This window comes from Plectropomus leopardus, chromosome 6 (genome assembly GCF_026936395.1).
Source record: "Plectropomus leopardus strain MGB_pleo_1.0 chromosome 6, ASM2693639v1, whole genome shotgun sequence".
NCBI lineage: Eukaryota > Metazoa > Chordata > Actinopteri > Perciformes > Serranidae > Plectropomus > Plectropomus leopardus.
In genome coordinates this window covers 1012219-1035493 of record NC_142181.1, presented here as the reverse complement: position 1 = coordinate 1035493, position 23275 = coordinate 1012219, and the positions used below count along the sequence as shown (strand labels likewise).

Genomic DNA, 23275 nt, shown 5'->3' with positions numbered 1-23275 from the left:
GGAGAGAGGAGGAGAGAAGAAGAGAGAGGAAGAGAGGAGAGGAGAGGGATGGGTGGAGGTGAAATGGAGGTTAAGGCAGAAGGTCGTGGAGGAAGAGGAGAAGATGCAGCGATGTAAAGGAGGAAGGGGAAGGTGATATTTTGAAATGAAGATGGGGAAGAGGACAGGAGACGGACAGGAGGAGGACAGGAGGAGGACAGGAGGAGGACATGGGGAGAGACAGAGCAGCTGAAAGAGGAGACGCAGCCTCATGTTTCCTGTTAAACCTCCATCTGTGATATTAGAGCCTGTCCTCACGCTCAGAGGAAGTCCCCGCAGGACGGACGACCTCTCTGAATGACGAGCGGCTCACACCTGACCGAGCGGCCGCTCAGGTGTGAGCCGCTTTTCTCACACACACACACACACACACACACACACACACACACACACACACACACACACACACACACACACACACACACACACACACACACGCACATGCACATGTACGCACGCACGCACGTTTTTGGTTTGTGTGCAAAAATCTTAATTTGTAAAGTAGTTATCTAATAATAGAGATAATGGAGTAAAAAAGTAAAAATATTCCACTCTGAAGTGTAGTGCACTGAGATACTCAAGTATCAAAAAGTAACCTCAAATATGTACTTAAGTACAGTACTTGAGTAAATGTACTTAGTCACATTCGGCTCCGGTCAGCAGAGTAACTGAAGTGAAAGTAACTGGCTTCAGTGTAAAATCTATTTATTTAGGCCTGAAATGTAATAATCCAGAATGGCTCTAAAACAACATTTAAATTGCATTTTTTAATAATCCTCAAATATAAAACTTATTTTTTGTTGTGCTGGAGTTTAATCTGTGGCCTGTGAAATCGTAAATGTCCACAGAAAATAATCTATATGATCGAAATTTGACTAAATTATATTAATACATTTTTTAAAAAAAAGTCTCAGATGTCAAACTTCTTTTTCTTCGTGGTGTGTGAATACGAGATGTTTTTCGTTATCTTGGTAAGAATATTCTTGGCTGCTCGTGAAATTTTCTCCGACCTTCAGAGAAAAGCGAAGATAGAAAATGTTGGTGAAACCCGAAAATCAGCAGCTACTGACGAAATAACAACGAATCCTGGATACGAGCAAAAATAAGGGCAAATTTGTCCGTATGCATCACTGTGTGTGTGTGTGTGTGTGTGTGTGTGTGTGTGTCTCTCACCTTCGATGGGTCTCGGGACAAAGTGCGAGCACGGTTTGGTCTTCTTCACGCGGTTCCCCTTCATGATGACGCCGTCCTTGTTGAGGCCGAGGAACCAGGCGCGGCCCGACTCGTGCTGCCGGTACAACATGGACGAGTAGATGACGTAGTAATTCTCAAAGACCGACTCCTTGAACTTACACTCTGCTGTGAACACATCCTGACACACACACACACACACACACACACACACACACACACACACACACACACACACAGAGTAAGGATATCATTGCTAAATTCAGTTCAAATGAGCTCTTCACTACCTGTCTTGTATATTTTTTATTTATTTATGTACTGTTATTTATTTACTTATTGCTTTTTTATTTATTTATTTATCTACAATTTATTTATTTTTCTTTTTTCTTTCTTTTTCTACAATTTATTTTTTTTTCTTTATTTATGTATTTATTTATTTATCTACAATTTATTTATTTTTCTATATTTACTTATTTATTTTTCTTTCTTTCTTTCTTTCTTTTATATCCTTAAATATACATACATATGTCTTTACATCATTAGGTTTTAATATTTGGTGCTCTTGCCTGTAAAACACTTTGAATAAAGGTCCTTTACAAATTAAGATTATTATTATTATTATTTGACCACCAAAATCTAATCAGTTCCACGTGACTCCAAGTGAACATTTGGGATTTGCGATAAACTCCTCTTTATCACTAAAATGCTTTTATGCTGCTGTGAGGCCGTATGGCAGTTTGTGCCAGATCAGTGTTCACGAGAACGAAACACGCAGACGAACTGAAAACGCAAACACACAGCCGTCCCGGCATGGAGACGCTCAAATATAAGACACGTTAAGACCGTAAGGACTTGCAGACATGCTGTGGGTGTCCCCACGTTGTCCTCCTGAGGGCCAGACAGTCAGCTGTGTTTGAACAAAGAGTCAAAGTGGACATGTTGCTTAATATGATGATTCTCTTAAGGCCAAACGTGAAGTAAATTTAGCACAGGTGTGTGTGTGTGTGTGTGTGTGCGTGTGTGTGTGTGTGTGTGCGTGCGTGCGTGCGGCAGCAGCAGCTGCGCGTGCGCGTGCGTGCGTGCGTGCGTGCGTGCGTGCGTGTGTGTGTGCGTGTGTGTGTGCGCGCCCTCTGGATATAGCCGGTGGTCAGGAGCAGCAGAGAGCCAATCAGAGCAGAACAAACCCACACGATGCAGAAACCTGTTCCCACATTTAACAGCAGTCAAAGGGTTTTTTTCACGGCACAGAAGAGGAAACGGACACAGACACACAGATCTGAGTCTCATTCTCAAAGTTCGGCCGCCGTCAGGCCTTTGAAAGGTCACCTTTGCAAAATGACAGATGGCCCGGGGCCAGTCGCAGGAGCCCCACACATGTTTGTAGGATTTTAAGACACTTCTAGGATTTTAAGTAGAGCTGGGCGATATGGAATAAAGTCTTTTCACTATACTTTTTCATATCAGTCAGTTTCGATATTTATCACAGTATATATATAATCAATATTTCTGTGGAGCTTAAAGGTTCCTTTGACTCCTCAGTGAGATATGAAGATATCATCAGGTTCATTTAGGTTAAATATTTATTTTCTGTCAGACATTGAACATGACAAATATACTGTAGAACAGCATCACCAGCTGGAGGACCTATTCTACTAAAACTCACAGAGGTCCAGGTACTAAAATGTCCTCCCAGCAAAGGTCCGAGCCTCATACCTAACATCAATATCACCATTAACTGAACATTTTACTTTGATTACGATTAAAGATCGATTATTTTGCTTTTTTGTGGTTTGTTGTTTGCCCTCATAGTTCACTGACACAGTGTCATGTGACCATGGTGTGTTGGAGTGTAATAAACATATGATTTATTATTATTGATTAAACTTTCCAGCATTATATAAAAATGAAAAGCTCCATCTTAAATAAACTCAGGTAAATTGAAGCACATAGTGCTGATAATAGGCCAACCTCTCCTGACTGCAGGACTCTGACTTCAGCTTCTGTCAAACTTCTGTGCTGTTAATCATTTTACTCAGGAATTAAAAACTTTTGAGTCGGCCTACTTCTCCTATAGCTGCCAACAGCCTGCCGACATTCACAGTTAGAGAAAGGCTGAAAATAAGCTCATGTGCTTGTGGCCCCGGGCCCCCAAAACATCACATCCGCCCCTGGTAATAATAATGAGAGCTCAGCGCGAGCGGCCGGATGAGACACGGAGCGATGCGTCCTGCTGTTTCTAAATAATTCATCCAAAGTCTGATTAAAGCTGAAACTAACACAAAGTCGTCTGTAGAGTCTAAAGAAGTCACTTTCACCTCTGCAGATGTGTCTGTTTCAGACACTTTGGTGCTGTGAGGAGAAGCTGCGCTCTGTCTGTCTGTCTAACTGCGCTGCTGTCGCACCATCAGCTGTTTGGTCCGCCATGATGAAATGCTGTGGCTGTCAAACACTCAGCTGTTCTACAGTCAAAGACCTTCACTTTTTACATGATTGTTTAACACTTCGGCCCTTGCTGTGTTTTGGCGTGAGATTTTCCTCGATGTCATGAGAGCGTGAGACAGAGCCCAAAAGTGTGAGACGCGGCACTGGGGCAGCAGCAAAAAAACAAAAACTGCTTTGCACGTAGCATATTGAACATAACTCATTTTGTGTGTTTTTTTTAATCTAAAAACATTGCGGCATCATGACAAAAACCTGGCATTTAAAGGGTTAAAATTGTTAAAATTAATGAGTATTTGATATTTATGATTAGGACTGATGTTGGTTGAAGAAATGAACTAAATAAAAAGAGAAAATCATGTTAGTGTATAATATTTTTCAAAGCTAGACTTAAAAAAAACGCGTTTTGTGCACAGAGCGATGCGAGTGTGTGTGATTTGACAGCGAGCGCTGAAGGGAAACAAGAAAAGAGCTTTTCACTGTTTTTTTGTTGATTCACTTGTTACCGAACATCTAGTGTGACTACGAGCCTAATAACATTGTCATTGTCATTTTATTTCTGCGGTCATATTTCGAGCTTCCTGCCTCACGGAGAGAAGCTGCCCGAGGTCACCTCCTCGTGTTCGCACAGATCTCCCGTATCGTCTCCGTGGTCCCGCTCCTCCTCCATCACTCCGGCTCCTCTCGGATGCTGCGCACACAGCCACTGAAGAATTGCATTTTAAAGTTTTATGGACGGAGCGGACATGAATTATGGATGGAGGACGGACTCGGTGAGGCGAAGCAGCGGCTGTAGCTGCACTCTGTCTTCAGCGCACTCTGATCAGGACGCTTCAGCACCATCGACACAAACGGGCACTTTTCAAAGTATCCTAAAATTCAACTTGAGGACCCAAAGTAATGCTACGTATGTGGAGTTTTTGATGTAAAATGACTATTTGAAACTAGAAACTACAACAAATTTAAATGTGTCGTAATTTGCCTGAATCTAAAGGTTAAAAAGAGAAGAAATTACATATTAACCCCTTGAAACCTGAAATTGCCTTTTAAGAAAATAAAAAAAAATAAGGAAAGCCGGCAATGAGCAACTTGAAAGAATGACCCAAAAAATAAGCAAGAAATTTGTAAAAAATAAATAAATAAATAAATAAATAAATAAATAAATAAATAAATAAAATAAAAACCATTTACATATAAATAATAATCATTTCTGACAGTTATTATAAATGTAGATAAAGTTTTTTGGGGGGGGGGATTTTTCCTTCTAATGATTCTCTCTCTTTTTTAAGCTACTTTTTGAGGTATTTTTGTTGTCACCTTTTTTCATTTTTTTGGCAATTTGTGAGACATTTCCTGTTGAGTTGATTATTTAAGTCTAAATTCTTGCTTGTGTTGTACGTCGCTTTGGATAAAAGCGTCTGCTAAATGAAATTGTAGAATTGTAGAAATCACAAGTTCGCTGAATGTTTCAAAGGTTTAAATGTTTGGGAAAGAAAAGATGATTGCTCATTGCTTATTGTGGAGCAGCTGCAGTCTGGAGACGTGCATGTTGCTGGAAATTAACCCTTTAGGGCCTGCTTTAATGTTACACGCACTCATATCGCTCTGTGCATAAAATGTGCTTTTCAAAATAGAGCTTTAAAAAATATTATACATAAATATTATTTTCTCTTTTCATTGAGTTCATTTTTTTAACCAACATCAGTCCTAATCATAAATATCAAATATTCATTCATTTTCAGGATTTTAACCCTTCAAATGCCAGGTTTTTGTCAGGATGCCACTATGTTTTTAAATGAAAAAAATAATAATAATATTTTCTATAATACTACATGCAAAGTTGATTTCTTTTTGTTTACCACAGTCTGGGATATGTCAATGATTAGCAGCAACATGGATTTTTATACATTATTATTTTTTGTTCAGTGTCAAACACTCACACTCGCTCTGCACACAAAATGCACATTTCAAGATTAAAGCTATAAAAATAACGAGATATTAATATGATTTTCTACTTTCATTGAGTTTATTTTTTTTACCAACTTCAGTTCTAATCATAAATATCAAATACTCATTAATTTTCAGGATTTTAACCCGTTGAATGCCAGGTTTTTGTCACAATGCCACTATGTTTATAGATGAAAAAAAATCCAACATATTCGAATTATGTTTGACGCAGCAACATTGATCGTGACAGTGAAATAGCATGTTTTCTTCCCCACAGTCTTTAGACTTATTATCGGAGCTGAGCTGGAAATTTCAAGATTAAACAAAAATACACAATATTTGCCAAAATTTATGCCATATGCATGAACAAAATAAAAAAAAAACGACAAATAAAAAGTGTTTAAAATGCACCAAACAGTCCGACAAATGTATCGAACAAGGCGTGTTTTCTGCAGACCGATGAGAAGAAATCTCAGAGTCTGCAAAAACCAAATGATAAAGTGAAGATAAGACAGAAAGATGAGAGACAAAGATGAGAGACAAAGATGAGACAGACTAGTTCTCTTACTGATGCGTAGAGGAATCCCTCTGCGTTCATGGCCACGTACAGTCCAGCCTTCACGCCCTGGATCGCCACAACCCTCAAACCCACCGGGATCAGGTTAAAGAGGGCTGCAGGGACAGAGACAGAGACAGAGACACAGAGACACAGAGACACAGAGAGAGACAGACAGAGACACAGAGACACAGACACACACAGAGACAGAGACACACAGAGACAGAGAGACAGAGACAGAAACACACAGAGACAGAGACACACAGAGACAGAGAAACAGAAACAGAGACACACAGAGACAGAGACAGAGACAGAGAAACAGAGACAGAGACACACAGAAACAGAGACACACAGAGACAGAGACAGAGACAGAGACACACAGAAACAGAGACACACAGAGACAGAGACAGAGACAGAGACAGAGACACACAGAGACAGAGACACACAGAGACAGAGACAGAGACACACAGAGACAGAGACACACAGAGACAGAGACAGAGACACACACAGAGACAGAGACACACAGAGACAGAGAAACAGAGACAGAGACACACAGAGACAGAGAAACACAGAGACAGAGAAACAGAGACAGAGACACACAGAAACAGAGACACAGAGACAGAGACACACAGAGACAGAGAAACACAGAGACAGAGAAACAGAGACAGAGACACAGACACAGAGACAGAGACACACAGAGACAAAGTCACACAGAGACAGAGAGACAGAGACAGAGACACACAGAGACAGAGACAGAGACAGAGAGACAGAGCTGGTTACTGCAGAGGTCAAATACACAATAAAACAGAGATACTCAGCTTTCTTTAGGGGCCACTCTCACAGATTGGCAGGAGGCCAGGGGCCAGTCGGAGAGGCCCCGTACATGTTTCTAGGATTTTAGGACATTTCTGGAAATTTTAGGACATTCTCTGATATCATGACATTTACAGCATTTTATGACATTTATAGTTTGATAATTTGAGGACATTTCTCTGATTTTCGGACATTTCTCTGACTTCAGGAAAGATTGAGGATTTAAGGACGTTTCTTGGACTTTAGGACATTTCTTAGATTGTAGGACATTTTAGGATATTTCTGGGAATTTTGGGAGATTTTTCTGACATCGCAACATTTACAGCAGTTTATGACATTTCTATGATTTTACTACATTTTAAGAACTTTGGGACATTTCTTAGATTTTAGGATTTTTTTTAAAGGCTTAAGGACATTTCTGTGATTTTAGGACATTAGTGTCTCTGTGTCCTCTGAGGCTGTGTCCTCTGTTGGGGGTGTGGGGGATCCTCCTCTGGCTCTATTTTGATGCTGTTTTATGTCTCTGACACCTTATGGAGACTAAAAGGACAAAAACTATCACAGAGTCCATCACTTTATTTTTATTGTCCATTAGAAAATGTTGGGGGCCACCAGGGGCCCTATCAGGGGCCAGATTTGGCCCTCCAGGCTTTAAGCTGAGCATCACTGCTTCATCGCTTTGCTTTTTCCCTTTTAATTTAATCAAATTAAAGCAAAATATATTTTTACAAACAACAATGAATCCACCTTAAAATATTTCGAACACAAATCTCCTCGCAGCGCGCTAAACTGTGTTCGTGTTAAACGGTTAAAATCCTGCTGGATGAGACGCTTCCAGCTGATAAACGGAGAAAACCTCGCTGAACAAAAGAGAGAGGGAGAGAGGGATGAAGTGATGGGAGGTGATTTAATCCTCGGGGACAGAGAGCTGCAGTGTGGGTGAGGATGAGGAGGAGGAGGTGGAGGAGGAAGAGGCCCGTGGCGATGGCTGCTGTTAATCCTCCTTTATTTAACTCTGAGATGATCTGAGGGGGGGGGGGGATCCAAAACATCTCCTCCTCCTCCTCTGCCTCTACTCGTCCTCTTTTTGATTCTCGTTTCCAAACCGCAGGATTTAAAAGAAGAAGCAGAATCTGTAATCCTGAGCTCATCCGGACGCTCGCGCGGATCCGGCACAAACACAACGGATATTTATGACACTCGGATCTTTGGTTAAATGCAGCCGCGGCGTCAAGTGTCGGATCAGATTCATTTATTAAAAAATGTCAGTAAAATTAACAGCAAAGTGCTGTAAAATCACCATGAAACAGTCTTCAATATTCTGAAAACTGTTCGTTTCAAAGTAAAAAGGTGCTGAAATAATAAAATTTCTTTGTAGAATTTACAGATTACTGTAGTTTTTTTACAGAAACACATCGTATTAAATCTTAAAGTCATAAATTATGATTTAAAGATAAATTCGTAGCCTACAAATGGATTTTACAACAGACTTTCAAACATTTGACTGTCACATTTGAATAAAAAAACTGGACTTTCTCGTTGATGTTGACTCTAAAAACAAACAAAAATAAAAAATAAGAACAAAGCAAAAATAAATAACATAATAATGTTTTTGGCATAAATATTTACAAAAAAGTTTTTTTTCCTGCCGATAACAGCTATTTGAAATAGAAAGAAAAATAATTATGATTTTCAAATGTTTAGATTTTCAATTGCTAATTTCATTTGAGGGTTTTTGCACGTAAGGTGACTCGTGATGGACCTGAAGAAATTTCATTTTTTCGTCTTCCCAATGGACGATTTTACGGTTTAAAAATGTGTTCACAGTTGAATTACTATTGACAGTTTAGCTTTTTTAAATATATGTGTCGTTCTGTAAAATTCACATTAAGACAATAAAAACATGTTTTTTTACCAGCTGGCATCATTGTGTGAAGCACGGAGGGTTAAAGGGACGCGGCGCGTCGAGCGTTCAAACTCGATGAAAATGTGAAGCTCTCTTCCTCTCATGATTCATGCGACCCGCTGGAAGTCGGTTCAACATGAACGAACTTGAGATGCTTAATATTCTCCAACTCAAATTAAAGCTCAAATCCAGCCGTGACGACTCGTATGAGCTTCACGAATATTTCTGACGTCCATCGTGGATTTAATTCTGTCGTCATCTACATCCGTACGAGCAGGAAGAAACCACGACAAAGACAGAAAACAAAAACACGAGGAGAAACATGAAACGGGATTCATGTAAACGGGTTATTTTCGGGATCTCCCGCTCTTAAAGGTGCACGAACAAATAAAAACACGTTGATCCCGCCAGCAGCAGCTGCCTGCAGCACGTTTGTCTCCGGGAGCACGAAGACGAACGATCGAAATGAAGCGACGCAAATCAAATATGAACAAAATCCTGTTACTGAGTTTCTGTTTCTCTCCTAAAATGTTTCCAGAAACGTGTTTTACTCTTTAAACGTAACACGAGATCGTTTGTTACCAGCGGGAACGTTTATTGGTCGGGTGCGACGCAGTGCATTCTGGTAGTTGTAGGTTTGGTATCTTTTGAACAAACGCGTCCATTTTCCTCGCTTTTTTCTGGTCACGTTGCAGCAGTTTCTGCAGGGTTTTTGTGTTTGTGCTGCAGAGACGGAGCAGCTTTATGTGAGGACCGAAATACTTTGTTAGGGTCCAAACTTTTGGAAGGTTTTTAGCTGAATTATCCACAGAGGTCTCTTCCTCTCCAAAACAAACAGACCAGCTGATTTAAAGCGGGAAAACATTGAATGAAAACATTTCTCGAAAAAATATTAAATAAAAAAGAATTTAAAAAATCTGTTTTCCTGAAGCAGCTCTGTTAGCAGAAGGGTTTCTAACAACATAGAGCCTGCTGATCAAAAACAGTGCCAGAGGAGGATCCCCCACCCCCCCGACAGAGGTCTAGATGGGACACTAATGTCCGAAAATCAAAGAAACATCTTAAAATCCTAAAACAAATAATAAAATCCTAGAAATGTCCTGAAATCTTAAAAACCTCCTTAAATCCTAGAAATATCATAAAAGGTCAAAACGTCCTAAAACTGTAGAAACATCTGAAAATTCTAGAAAAATCATTAGAAACGTCCTAAAATCCTAGAGATGTCCTAAAACCTGCTGGGACGGGCCCCTGGCCTCTGGTCATTTTGTGGCCCCCAAACACAGAAAGTTACATTTCACGAGTGTGAGGCAACAAAAACACATCCACTTTTTTTATTTTCAGGTGATGCCACTATAGTCCCTTAAAATCCTCCACGCTGCAGCTTTTTACGGCTGTTTTTGGTTTTCGGCGGCGCCGCGTGTTGGCGTGGCGACCAACAGGAGAACAAGTGTCGGCGTGTTCGAGACTCACTGTAGTCGCTGTTCTCGTCCTTGTTTCCGCTGATGGCTCCATCGGGCTGCATCTGCAGGAAGAAGCCCTGCTCACTGAAGAGACGCGTCACGATGCCCTTCAGCTGCGGCTCTGAAACACGACAACACACGCACACATGTACGCACGCACACACACACACACACACACACACACATGTACGTACGCACACACACACGCACACACACACACACACGTACGCACACACACACAGAGTCAGAGTTCGTAGTTTCAGAGGCTGAGTGCTGCAGAACCATCAGCACTCTAAACACTCTGAGCACATTTATTATTCAGCTGGATGTTACAGCAGCTCCATGCTGTCAGAGGACCTCCTCACCTCGCTCCTCCTCCTCTGCCGCTCCTCTCTCCTCTCTCTCCTCCTCTGCTGCTCCTCTCTCCTCCTCTCCCCCCCTCTCCTCCTCTGCCTCCTCTCTCTCCTCTCTCTCCTCCTCTGCTGCTCCTCTCTCCTCCTCTGCCGCTCCTCTCTCCTCTCTCTCCTCCTCTGCTCCTCTCTCTCCTCCTCTGCTGCTCCTCTCTCCTCTCTCTCCTCCTCTGCTCCTTTGAGTTATCTCCTCTCCTGTCTTTATTTCATCTCTTTTCTGATCTCATCTCATACTTAATCTCCTTTAATTATATTATATATGAACGATTAGAATCTCTCATCTTTTTGTTTCTCACTGTCTCATCTAATCTCATTTTTAAACCCTCTGAACTCAATAAAAACGCTTCTCCTGTGTCTATACTCTGATTTTGTTTATTGTTGTCATTTTCTAAAAAAGTTACAAATGTCCTAACATCCTACAAACATCACAAAATCTTTACAACGTCCTAAAAATCCTACAAACGTCAGTTTTTTAACTGTATTTTCCATTTTTAAATTTTATTCCCTAATTATTTTTTTTTTTTTTTTTGTTTTGATTTTTTAACATTTGTATACTTTTTTTAGGCTTATTTCGGGTAATTTCATCATCACTCATGTTATTTCTCCTAAGTTTTCACTAGGGCCGGGCAATAAAACCATAACGATATCAATCGCGATATAACTTTTCCTCGATTGAAATATGAGACGTAGTCGACAGAAAGCATCCAGCCGTGTCTCAAGTTGTTTTACTTTCTTTCAAGAAATCAAGCCAAGTGGCCCAGGTTTCAAAGGGTTAAGTCTGAGTGGCTTGAGTATTTGTTTATTGAGACTGATTTGTACGTTTTGTATCGGCCGTATTTATTTTCTTTATTTTATTTTTTAAAGCACCTGGCCTTTGTCTGTTTGCTTTTGTCTTTTTTTTTACGTGTTTGGAATAAAATAAAGATTTATTCTTTCAGAATGATTAATTAAAGTACTGAATATGTGTCATTTAGGAAAAATACAAATCTACCACTGACAGTATCATTAAAACACACACACGCACGCACGCACACGCACACACACACACACACACACACACACACACACACACACACACACACACACACACACACACACAGCTTCCTGAAGGTGTGAGGACGTTAACATGACGGCGATGCTCCACATGACAATGTGGGCCAGAAGGACTCATCCCTCCACGGCAGAAATAGACCAAAATACAGAGAGAGGCTAATGTGGAGCAGGCTGCTGTGCTACTTAACATTCACACACACACACACACACACACACACACACACACACACACACACACACACACACACACACACACACAATGTCCTGCAAATTGCAAGAAAATATTATATATATAAGGCAACAAAAAGTCACCTAAAAATTAGCTTTAAAAGAGAAAAGGAGAATTATTATAAAATTATTATAAAACAACCAGAAAATGTCAAGAAAAAAATATTTTAATAATTATTACTTATTAGAATTAAGTTACAGAAAAATGCTTTCACTGTATATTTATTATCACTATTTCTGTTTTCTTTTCCTGTTTTTTCTTTTTTTAACTTTGCTTTTTTGAGCTAATTTTCACATTTTGTTTTTGTAACTTTTTACTAATATCTCGCGAATATCTGGATCATTTCCCGATTAGATGCTCATAGCCTTCTCTCCTTGTTTTTGGAAGGAATCCAGCCAAATTGCTCAGGCTTAAAAGAGTTAAGATACATCTTAATTTTGAACGTCTCACAGCAGGAAGCAAAGAAACAGATGGTGAGGATATTTCTCCCCTCTTGGGAATTTATCAGCATATTCTGAGTTCAGAAAAAAAAACCCCACAGAGACAAAGAACATGTAAACAATGCCGTTACGAGATGAAATACTCGGAAACACAACCAAACTGCCTGGACGGGCATCTCACTCTGCTAACTTTTTCCGTCGCTACATCAACATTAGCTGCAAAGCGTCAAAAACGTCAAATAACGGCACGCGACAAGTTTCTCTCAAGTTTCCATCCATGTCTGTGAAAACATGGACGCTCCACACACAGAAGGTCTCTACAGTCAGCACAGTTTCAAGGTGGGCACCGTGACCTAGACCTTCGACCACCAACATTTAATGAGCTCATTGTTGAGTCCAAGTGAACATTTGTGCCAAATTTAAAGAAATTCCTTCAAGGTTATAGATTTCGTTCACAAGACTGATGAGGTAATGGTGACCTTTGACCACCACAATCTAATCTGTTTGTTCTTGAATCCAATTGAACGTTTGTGCCAAAATTGAAAGAAAAAAAAAAAAAAAAAGAATCCCTCAAGGTTTTCTTGAGATATTATGTTTACAAGAATGAGACTGTCAAAGTCATAGGGACCTTGATCTTTGACATATGGCCACCAAAATCTAATCACCTCATCACTGAGTCCAAGGAAACGTTTGTGCCAAATTTGAAGAAATTCCCATAGGGATTTCTTAAGATATCGCATTCACAAGTGTGAGACTGACAAGGGAAAGGTGACCTTTGAAAACCACAGTCTAATCAGTTTTTTCTTGAATCCAATTGAACGTTTGTGCCAAAATTGGAAGAAAAAAAATCCCTCAAGGTTTTCTTGAGATATTATGTTTACATGAATGAGACTGTCAAAGTCATAGGGACCTTGATCTTTGACCTATGGCCACCAAAATCTAATCAGCTCATCACTGAGTCCAAGGAAACGTTTGTGTCAAAACTGAAAAAATTCCCTGAAGGCGTTGTTGAAATATGGCGTTCACAAGAATGTAAGAACGTCAGAAAGGCCTCGCAGCTTCCTCTGTGTTAAACTGTCAGATGATAACGTCTTATTTCGATGACAGACTCTTGATTTCTATCAAATTAAAATCATTATTATCCAAAGAATCAATATAATATCGTTTCATGTGATCCGGAGGTATTTTTCCAGAAAGCTCTATTTATAAGCGTGTGTGTGTGACGGTGTTGGAGGAGCTGTGAGCTTGAACCCGTCTGAGAGCCTGAGGGGTGAAAACTCAAACACCTCGTCACATGACGCCTCCTGAGCCGAGCGGCGATGACGACGACTGTGAAACGGAGCCTCGTGTCAACAAACCAGAGTCACATTTCAACCCGATGAGAGCGAAACTGTTTGAACGATTCTGCTTGAAAACAGAGAAACATATTTAAGAAGACGAGAGCGTTTGTGTGGTTTTCTGCAGGAGTTTCAGCCTCCTGCTGATTTTGGGCGAATCAGCCGACAAAATGAACGTGACATTATACGTTTCTGCAGATGTCTTATATTTGTACATTTCATGTTAATATTTTGAAACTTTTTTTATGTTTCAATATTTATGATGTGACAATTTTGAGGTAACAAAGGCTAGAAACGTCCCAGTGTCTCAGAAAAATCCACCCGACTTTGTTGCCGCAAACATGGTGGGAAACGTCCTGATGTCTCGTCAAAATATCCGGTTTGTCACCTGAAAATGTCCAATTTCTCATCAAAAAAATATGCGCTTTTGTTGCCAAAAAACACCTCTGGAAATGTCCCAACATCTCTCAAAAAATACCCGGTTTTGTCGCCTTAAACTTGGCTGAAAATGGCCGATGTTTTGTAAAAACAACAAAAAACAACAACACCAGGTTTTGTCACCACAAACATGGCGGGAAATGTCTCGATGTCGAACGATGTTGTCGCCTTAAACAGCTGAAAATGGCCTGATTTCAGGATTTGCAGAAACGCACGATACCAACGTTTAGTTCTGGCAGCTGGGTTGATGTGATAACTATTTTATGCTCCACTATACTACTTTAAAATGATAAAAAAATAAAAAATGTGTCTCAACAACTCAATTCTTTGACAATTTAAGTTACTTTTTGTTGTTTTTCAGGTATAAACTTTGATTTTTACCTTTCGTTTTAACAGGATCGCTATGATAAATGTACAGTAAATTAAAAAAAAATTAAAATCTATATTAAAACTTTAAATGACATTAATTTTGGCCCTGGTGTGAGCAGCGAAAACTGAAGAAAACAGCAGCACTCAGAACAGTGTGAGAGACATCGTCCTCCAGAGGACGTTTGTCCCCGAGAGTATTTCAATGCACAGATGATTATTATGAATGAAGTATGTTAATGCACGGTGTAAACAGCCGCTGACAGCCAGTATTGATCGTGCGGCTGATCAATAACCGACAGCCATCGTGTCAGAGTCACTGTGAGTCAGCAGGAAACGATCTGCAGCTAAAAGACGTCCACTGATGATTATTCACAGTTAGTGATTTTATTCATTTGGTTTGAGAAAATGTTGATTTCTTCATGCTGAGTTTTCTGTGAAACGATAAAAAGTGCAGTTAATCCTCACATCTTCCTCGCTGTTCTTTTCTATTATTGACCATGTTTACACTAATAATGATCAATATTCGACATCTGATACGGATCGTGCAAACAGCATATTCCGCATTAATCAGGCTTTATTACAAATTTAGCATTTTCCGAGTAAGACGTGGAACATGTCAGTTATTCAGATTTAAGAGCATTTTTTGGACGTGTGTTGGAATTTAAGTCTTTTTCTGTCGGGTGTTTTTCCTGCACGGCTGCAGGACAACTGCAACATTAGTGAAATCATTTTCATTCATCGTGTTAACAGCCGAGTTGGAAATGTGTCTTTTTCAGATTAAGAGCAAAAACTGTAATATTTGGTGCATGTAAATGTAGTCAAATCACAATCGCTGTACAGGCGTTTATTTAAATACTGTAAATCCTAAAATACCTGCTTCATTATTTCACTTTCTTTTTCTTTTTGTTCACTCAATATTTCTCTGCATTTCTAATCTGATGCTTTTTCAACTGTTGCCAACTTCTGCAATATTTGATGTTTCATGTCACAGCGCAGAGATACTGAACTCGTTTTTTTGGGGCCATTTTTGCAAAAATGTTTCTAGAATTTCAGGACATTTTTTTTCTTCTGAATTTTAATACATTTACAGGACTGTTTGTTTCTCAGTTTAGGACATATTTAGGATTTCAGGACATATCTAAGATACTTAAAGTACAAAAGCAATTCCCAGTGTGAATCAATTTATTTTCATTGTGAATTAAAAAATGGTTGGGGGCCAATCCGGCCCCTGATAGAGTGCCAGATTTGGCCCCGCAGGCTGTAAGTTGAGCACGGCTGCCTTATTCTCTCGTTTTTACTTGCATTTTGTCTTTTTAAACATTTTGTAGTAGCACTGTTAGAGAAGAGCAAAATAAAAGATTGTTAACGACTGTTTCACCTTAATTATCAGACAAACGAGAAAGACTTGAAACTTGATTAAAATTAATTATAAAATTAAAACAATATTTCTTTGTAGAAAAACAGACACTAGGAGACGTGGAGCAGTGAGTACGAGTATGCAGCGGTCGTTTTTTAAGTAGGATGAATTTCTGACTGGCCTTTACTTGTCTGAGAGTCTGATACAATAAAGATCCGAAAACGTCATTTTTGCGTCCAGGACACCAGAGACCGTTGTTTACTTCTCGTTTCCTCCCGCCGTCGCTCACGAACCTCAACAAAGATGTCACGCAAACGCAGTGAAAGCAAAGCCGTCAGCAGGGGGCTCAGTGATGCTGAAGGATGAAAAACGTGCTGACGCGGAGGTTGCAGTGACTCAGGGACTCTGCGTCTCCGCTCTGATCCTCGCTCTGAGCAGCTGCAGAAGTTGCAGAAGTTCAAACAGTCTTTGAGCTGTAAACTGCAGCAGCTGATCGAGCAGAAGCGCTCCACAATGCTTCCTTTAAGAGGCTGTTTGTTGCATTGCCAAGAAAACATGAAGCGTCTGGCAGCAGCGGGGAGTCGGCTAATGAGAGACGCAGCTCATGAGTGCGTTAATGTTAAACGTCCGTCCAAACTGCACGTCTCCCGCTGCTCTCTGAGACGATCCCGCGTCCTCAGGAGGAAACATTTAACTCCTCGCTCTGAAGGAGGACACTCGAGCTTTCTGTTATTTTATCAAGCGAAAGGTCTCCAGACGGGAAATGACATTAAATTTTTAAAAGCGTTGATGAAGATTATGTAAAGTTTTATGCAACAGCTGCCTCTGTGTCTTTTTGCATTCACCAAACAGCAGACGATACCGAGAACTATTACAGCTCCAGTTAACCCCTTGGAACCTGGATCGTCATCAGTTTTCTTGAAGTGTGATGAGACGCCTTTCACAAGCTGTTTCATCTTCAAACCAGAACAAACTGTTTTTTTTTGTTTTTTTCAGAAACGTGAGGAATGACGCAAAAAGCAACACGGCAAGACATTTCCTAGAAATCAGTAAAAGCAGAGAAGAGAGCGAGCTGAAAATGAGCGTTGAGTGAAGGTTTTGTTTACTTTCAGCAACTTTGTGTTACTTTTTTTGTTTTTCTTTCTTTCTACCCACGTTTTCATAAATCAAAGCCATTTTCTCAGCTTTTGAAAGTTTAAAGCTGTGATCAACACAAAACCCTCATTTTGTATGTTTTACATACTTACTTGTACACATAAAGTTGTGTACCTGATGTACCAAATTACCTTAAAAACACTAAAAGTTCACTTGGTTTTAAACTTGACACGAACGCGGTCTTCGGTCTTGATTCTTTACCGATCGGCCCGACCTGCCTCTTCACTCGCGCCTCTTTCCTCCCATCAGCACTCTGCTCGCGTGAATTCACGCGCGTATTATTTACAGATTTTAGTGCATTTCTTCGTACGTATGAACAGGAGCGCAGCCTGAGCTGTTTAAGGTGGTTTTTGCGTGTCGTGTCAGAGTCCAGATCAAACGGCCGTGAGTGTTTGAACCCACCTGGTTTCCGCCGAACGGGTCTTTTCTTCCCGCTGCAGAAGCGAACTTTGCTGAAGACGCTGAAGATGTGTCTCTCACACAGAGACCGCGGGTCTTTGCTGGGACTCGTGCGTCTCTTGTTGGTGGCGACCTTGTCGCTGTTGGACTCGCGGGCCTGACGCTTCTGTCGGATCAGGGAGCTGGCGATGGCCGCCGCCATCTCCCCGAGAGGTGGGCGGAGCCACCGAGGAACAAGCGGCTGCTCCTGCTGTGCGTGCCGAGTGTGAGGACGCGCTTCTTTAATCCCAAACAGGTGACATGTCTGAAGACGAGAGTCCTCCGAGTGTTCGCTCAGTCTGTTCGTGGTGTTTTTCTGCTTATCGGCGCTCCATCATCAGAATCACTTCAGATCCGCTTCGAGCCGCCGCTGAGATTCACGCGTCCATTTTTGAAAAGATTCTTCAGAATCATTCAAGGCTGAAGAAAGTTAACACTCGTCTTTGACCAAGTCTCATCGTCGTTTCTGTCCAACAGATGAAGACGTGGACATTCAGAGGTTGAGACAGCGCAGACAAAAAGACATATCAGGGAAAATTATGAATAATTTTTAGTTTATATATTTGTCAGCGGATAAAAGTTCACATCCTGTTTCACAGCGGAGACGAAGCTTCAGTCGTTGGCGAATCACAGCTCACTCAGAGTCTTTTTGGTCATTTTCTTCAGCTGCAGAATCTCTAAATGTGACATTAAACTGTGTCGTCTGAACAATTTTGAACTTTTTGCCGCTTTCATGACGATCAAACTGCCTGAAAATAATCACGTTAATTATCAGTTTTGTCCCGAATAATCTTTTTCATTGAATCAGGAGTTTGGAAGCTGAAACCTCCATCTGAGTCTCACGGCTCAAATGATTCCTCGTTTTCAAACACGACAAACAGCAGCAGCCCATACGATTGAAAAAGCCACAATGCATGCTGGGTAGTTTATCAGTTTCCATCTCAGGCTTTCAGACTCTTCGTCGGACGCACATGGCTGCAGGAGCTGCTGGGATTTTCTCGTTTACGCCCCGATAACGCGTCCAGAAATGAAGCTTGAATCAAAGCGACTCGTCGTCTTCTCGTCTCTCAGGATTTGTTTTTTTTCGGTCGCTCGTTCACACGTCCATCTTCAACATCGACAACTTTCAGTGACGTCTTCAGAGAAGCAGCAGAAACAGAGCGCGCCGAAGAAAAAGAAAAGCACGTCCAAAAAAACCCAACGAAGTTCAAAATAATCCCAGAGCGAGAATCCAGCGGAGAGAAGAGACGACGGAGCAGCTGATTAGACACGTCGACTCCATTCTGCTCTATTTTACTCCACTGTTTCCTCCTGCTGATCCTCCTCCTCCTCCTCCTCCTCCTCCTCTCAGGCTGAGAGCTGCTGAATGTGATGAGAGGCTGAGAGAGAAGAGAGAGGAGAGAGAGGACCAGTCAAAGAGGGAGGGAGGGAGGGATGGAGAGACAGGCGGTGGAAGGAGATCCTAAAAATATGCCTCCTGATGTTTCGTGTTGCTCCCACATCAGTCCACTCTACCTTCGCTTCATCCTCCTGAAGCTCGCCACGCTACACAGGACGCGTCTGTTCGCCGCTGCGTATCCAGACTCATTCAGCTCCGTCCACACTCCCGCTGAAAAATCCCCATTTAAGACTTTTTCTTTCTCTGCGTCCGTCTGCAGGCGTCTTTGTCTTCAGGGCGACGTGTGAATCCGTCCTCCTCCGGTGCAGGATCGGCTAACGTTGCCTTTAAGTTGCAATAATGTTTTAAAGAAAACATTTTAATCTAACATTTAAAGTTTTAAGGATATCAATCGTTTCAGATAATGTTCCTGTGAGGTTAGATGCTGACTAACGTTTGAACTGCAACATTCAGAGGATGCTTCGGTGATGCTGAGAGGTGACGGATCAGAGAATGTTCTATTTATAAAATGTTCCCACAATGTTACAGGACAACAAAGGAGGAACGTTTTCAAAGCAACATTCAGAAAATGTTATTGATGTTATTAATGTGACATGATACAAAAAAATAAACAAACATTTTAAACATTTTTCAGTGTTTGAACAGAGTTTAGAGAACGTTGCTCAAATTTTAAGAAGAACATTTTGGGAACTAAAAGAAAAGCTGCTAGCTAGGGATGCACATATAAATTTCCAGCAAGCAATTTTTGGCTTTAAAAACGTTCTGAGAATGGTACAATGCAACCAATGCAACGTTTTAATAACATTTTCAGTAGCAAGTTTTCTTTTAGCTCCCAGATTGTTGATCTTAAAGTTCAGGTAACACTTTCGATAAACTGTTTTTTGTTATCACACATGACACATTACATTTTGATTTTAAAAAAATGTTCCATAATTTCACGTTCCTCCTTTGTTCTCATCTAACATTGTGGGAACGTTTTATAGAAGAACATTCTCTGATCTGTCACATCTCAACATCACCGAAACATCCTCTGAATGTTGCAGTTCAAACGTTACGTCTCAGACAGCATTCAACCTCACAGGAAATGATAAACATCCTTAAAACGTTCAATAAACATTTGATCAATTTAGATACAATCCATCCATCCTTTTGTTTTTGCTGCTTATCTGGCGGCGGCAGCAGGCTCGTGGTCGTTTAGATGTCCGTCTCAGAAACGCTTTCCAGCTTCTGCTGAGGATCTGAGATGCTCCCAGGCAAGATGAGATGATAATCAGAACTGAGTCGATTTTGCAGTTTTGCTGGTCCGGTGCGAGCGTAAACCGGTTTCCTTTAATGCCAGCTGACCCCAAACTTGTCATGATGTCGCGTTGTGGGATTTTTTAATAGCTTCTTTGTGGTAACTTTATTTTATGTTCTTTTTGTGTTTTGTATTTTTGTTCTGTGTTGTCTGTAACTTTTGTTGCTGCCAGGATGCTTTTGAAAAGAGATTTTTAATTTTCTGGTTAAATAAAGATGAAATAAAATAATAATTTTTTAAATGAGCCAAAGTCAAAGCTTTACATAAAACTCAAATTGCAATAGTAATAAACAATATGACAGAGCGATAAAAACAATATCATGTTTATAAACAGGTCATGTGTAATTTACTATCAAGCCGAGGCGGCCGGTGTGTGAAAATATCAAATTTCAATAGAGGAGGGGGAGCGGCCATGCCATGTTCGTTCATTTGTAGGCTGATGAGAGGAAGCATGAAAGAGTTAGTTTCTTAAAACGATTAAATCTGCACTAATACAGGAACATTTTGGGTTTGAAGCTGAGTAAAGAGATATTTTTACTGGCTGCAGGTGTGCGAGCTGAACTTTTGTCAGGAGAGAGAGACACCGTGCGTCACAGAGCTTCAGTGTCAGGTGAGAGAGACACAGTGAGTCGCAGAGCTTCAGTGTCAGGTGAGAGAGACACTGCGTCACAGAGCTTCAGTGTCAGGTGAGAGAGACACAGTGAGTCGCAGAGCTTCAGTGTCAGGTGAGAGAGACACAGTGAGTCGCAGAGCTTCAGTGTCAGGTGAGAGAGACACTGCGTCACAGAGCTTCAGTGTCAGGTGAGAGAGACACTGCGTCACAGAGCTTCAGTGTCAGGTGAGAGACACACAGTGAGTCGCAGAGCTTCAGTGTCAGATGAGAGAGCGCCTGGTGTGCCTCTGACTGTTTGACAGCAGTTGTGACACTTAATAATTCGCTTGACTGTCTTTAAACTCAAGACAGTCAATCAACACAATAATCTGTGTCCAGTGTTTTGAATTAGTCTGTTAAATTTCCTTGTGCATCTGAAATGATGTGTCTTCACTAAACTCACCTGCTCTGTGCTACACGACAAAATATTTGAAAGCGTAAGACAAAAACCAAATATCTACCTCATTAACAAATAGCTAAATATTTGGGTCCAGCCCTGGTTATCATCCAGTATTGGGCACCAATACCTAGCAGAATAACTGCAGGATCAGCACGAGAACAAAGCAAAACTTTCAGGAAGCAGCCGTCACTTTAACTGTTTAAAGTGACTGCAGATCATCTCCATAAAATCCACAAAGAGCCAAACTGAAACATTTCCGCTCAACCAAAGACAGACTGTTCAAGAAAGAAGCATCACTTAGAAATCTGCTGCTGATCAATGTGTCTGAATATTGTCATGAAGGATGGATCATGCAAATACAGAGACACAAAAACATAATCATTCGTATATTAAAAAACATCAAGTACGATCAAAGCTGCTGGACGTTGAAGAAGTCAAGATTCTGAGTGTTTTTATTAAACCAGGGTCCATGTTAACTCTTTAAAACCCGAGCACGTTGGATGATTCCTTGCCATAACAAGAGAAGGGAGAGGATTAATTGAACAGCACATGGCCCAAAAAATAGCAAAATATTTGTGAAAAATTTTTTTTTAAAAAAAATATATTTAAATACATTTTCAGAAAATAAGCAAAATACCTAAAAAAGTGCAGATTTTTTTTCCTGTAATATAATTGTAAACATATAATTACAATAATCATAAATATAGTTTAGGACATTTTTCCCTAGTTTTTGATCATTTTTAATAAACTGCTCCCTTTTTCAGGTCACTGTATTTGCCTTCTTTTACTATTTTCATGCAATTTGTTGGTCATTTCTTGCCATGTTGTTTTTGAAAGAAATTGTTTTTGCAGAAAATCTGCTCAGGTTTTAAGGGGTTAAATGCTCACCAGCTCTTATTTTGCGGATGTGAGACTGCTCTGCTGCTGGAGTGTGTGACTGCAGGATTACATAAAACCATCTTTATGCCTGCTGCTTCTTTACCGCCTCACGCACATGTAGTCAGGGCTGAATAACCATGAGACGTGCTGAGAGATCAGCTCAGCCTGCAGGTATCAGCGCCGCCCGCCGCCGCCGTGATTCACTCATCGCTCCACATCACTGTGAAGACGAGCGCGGCCTGAGAAGAGACGACTAAACCTCGAGAAAACTCATCCCACCTCTGTGGACTGACAGCGACCAGCTCTTCTTCACAATAATTCAGTTTCACTTGATTTTTTACCTTTAAAACTCGAGTAAATTGGCTTGATTTCTTTCAAAAACATGGGAAGAAATGGCCCAAAAAATTCGTGAAAAGTTCTAACAAAATTACCTGAAAATAACTAAATATCATTTAATATTAAATGCTAATTAAATGCTGTTTCTTCTCTATAAGAGAATTATAAATCTAGCTTTTTGGACAATGTCCCTTTTTTTAATCATATCTAATAAAATCAAATTATCCAATGTTCAAAAATCCTAGAAATGTCCTTAAATTCTAGAAATGTCTTAAAATCATAGAAATGTCCTAAAATTGAAGAAATGTCCTAAAATCAGAGAAACGCCCTGTAATCTTTGAAATGTCCTAAAAACAGAGAAATGTCCTGAAATCTGAGATAAAAATAAATAAATAAAATCCTGGAAATCTTTTAAAATCCCGGAAACAAACTAAAATCCAAGAAATGTTCTTAAATCCAAGAAATGCCATAAAATCCTGAAAAAAAAAATCCTAAAATCCTACAAATGTCTTAAAATTTGAGAAACATCTGAAAAACCGAGTTGCACGTCTGGGGCCGCTGCGATGGGCCCCTGGCTTCCTGTCAGGGTGAAAAAGTGGCCCCTGCGTTGCAGAAACGTTGCATGTGTGAATAACAGTCGTGACAGACGGCTGACGGAGAACATTTACTGTAGCCGCACAGACGTGACTGCGTTTGTGTTTAACACGTGATCATCACGTGAACACACACACGTGC

The 23275-nt window shown here is 40.5% G+C and overlaps 1 protein-coding gene across 3 annotated transcripts in view; it reads right to left on the bottom strand.

The window, feature by feature from the left end:
* LOC121942835 (fibroblast growth factor 12-like) overlaps positions 1-23275 on the bottom strand; it is a 63639-nt gene that overhangs the window by 10448 nt on the left and 29916 nt on the right. For 2 of the 3 annotated variants that reach the window (XM_088078440.1, XM_088078439.1), the window contains exons 2-4: positions 10362-10472; positions 6185-6288; positions 1213-1411 (exon numbers count right to left, since the gene is read on the bottom strand). In XM_088078440.1, coding sequence (XP_087934566.1) covers positions 1213-1411; positions 6185-6288; positions 10362-10472 — 414 coding nt within the window. Of the gene's footprint in view, positions 1-1212; positions 1412-6184; positions 6289-10361; positions 10473-17541; positions 18901-23275 lie in introns of those variants that run through there. The other variant, XM_088078438.1, reaches the window with a different exon arrangement.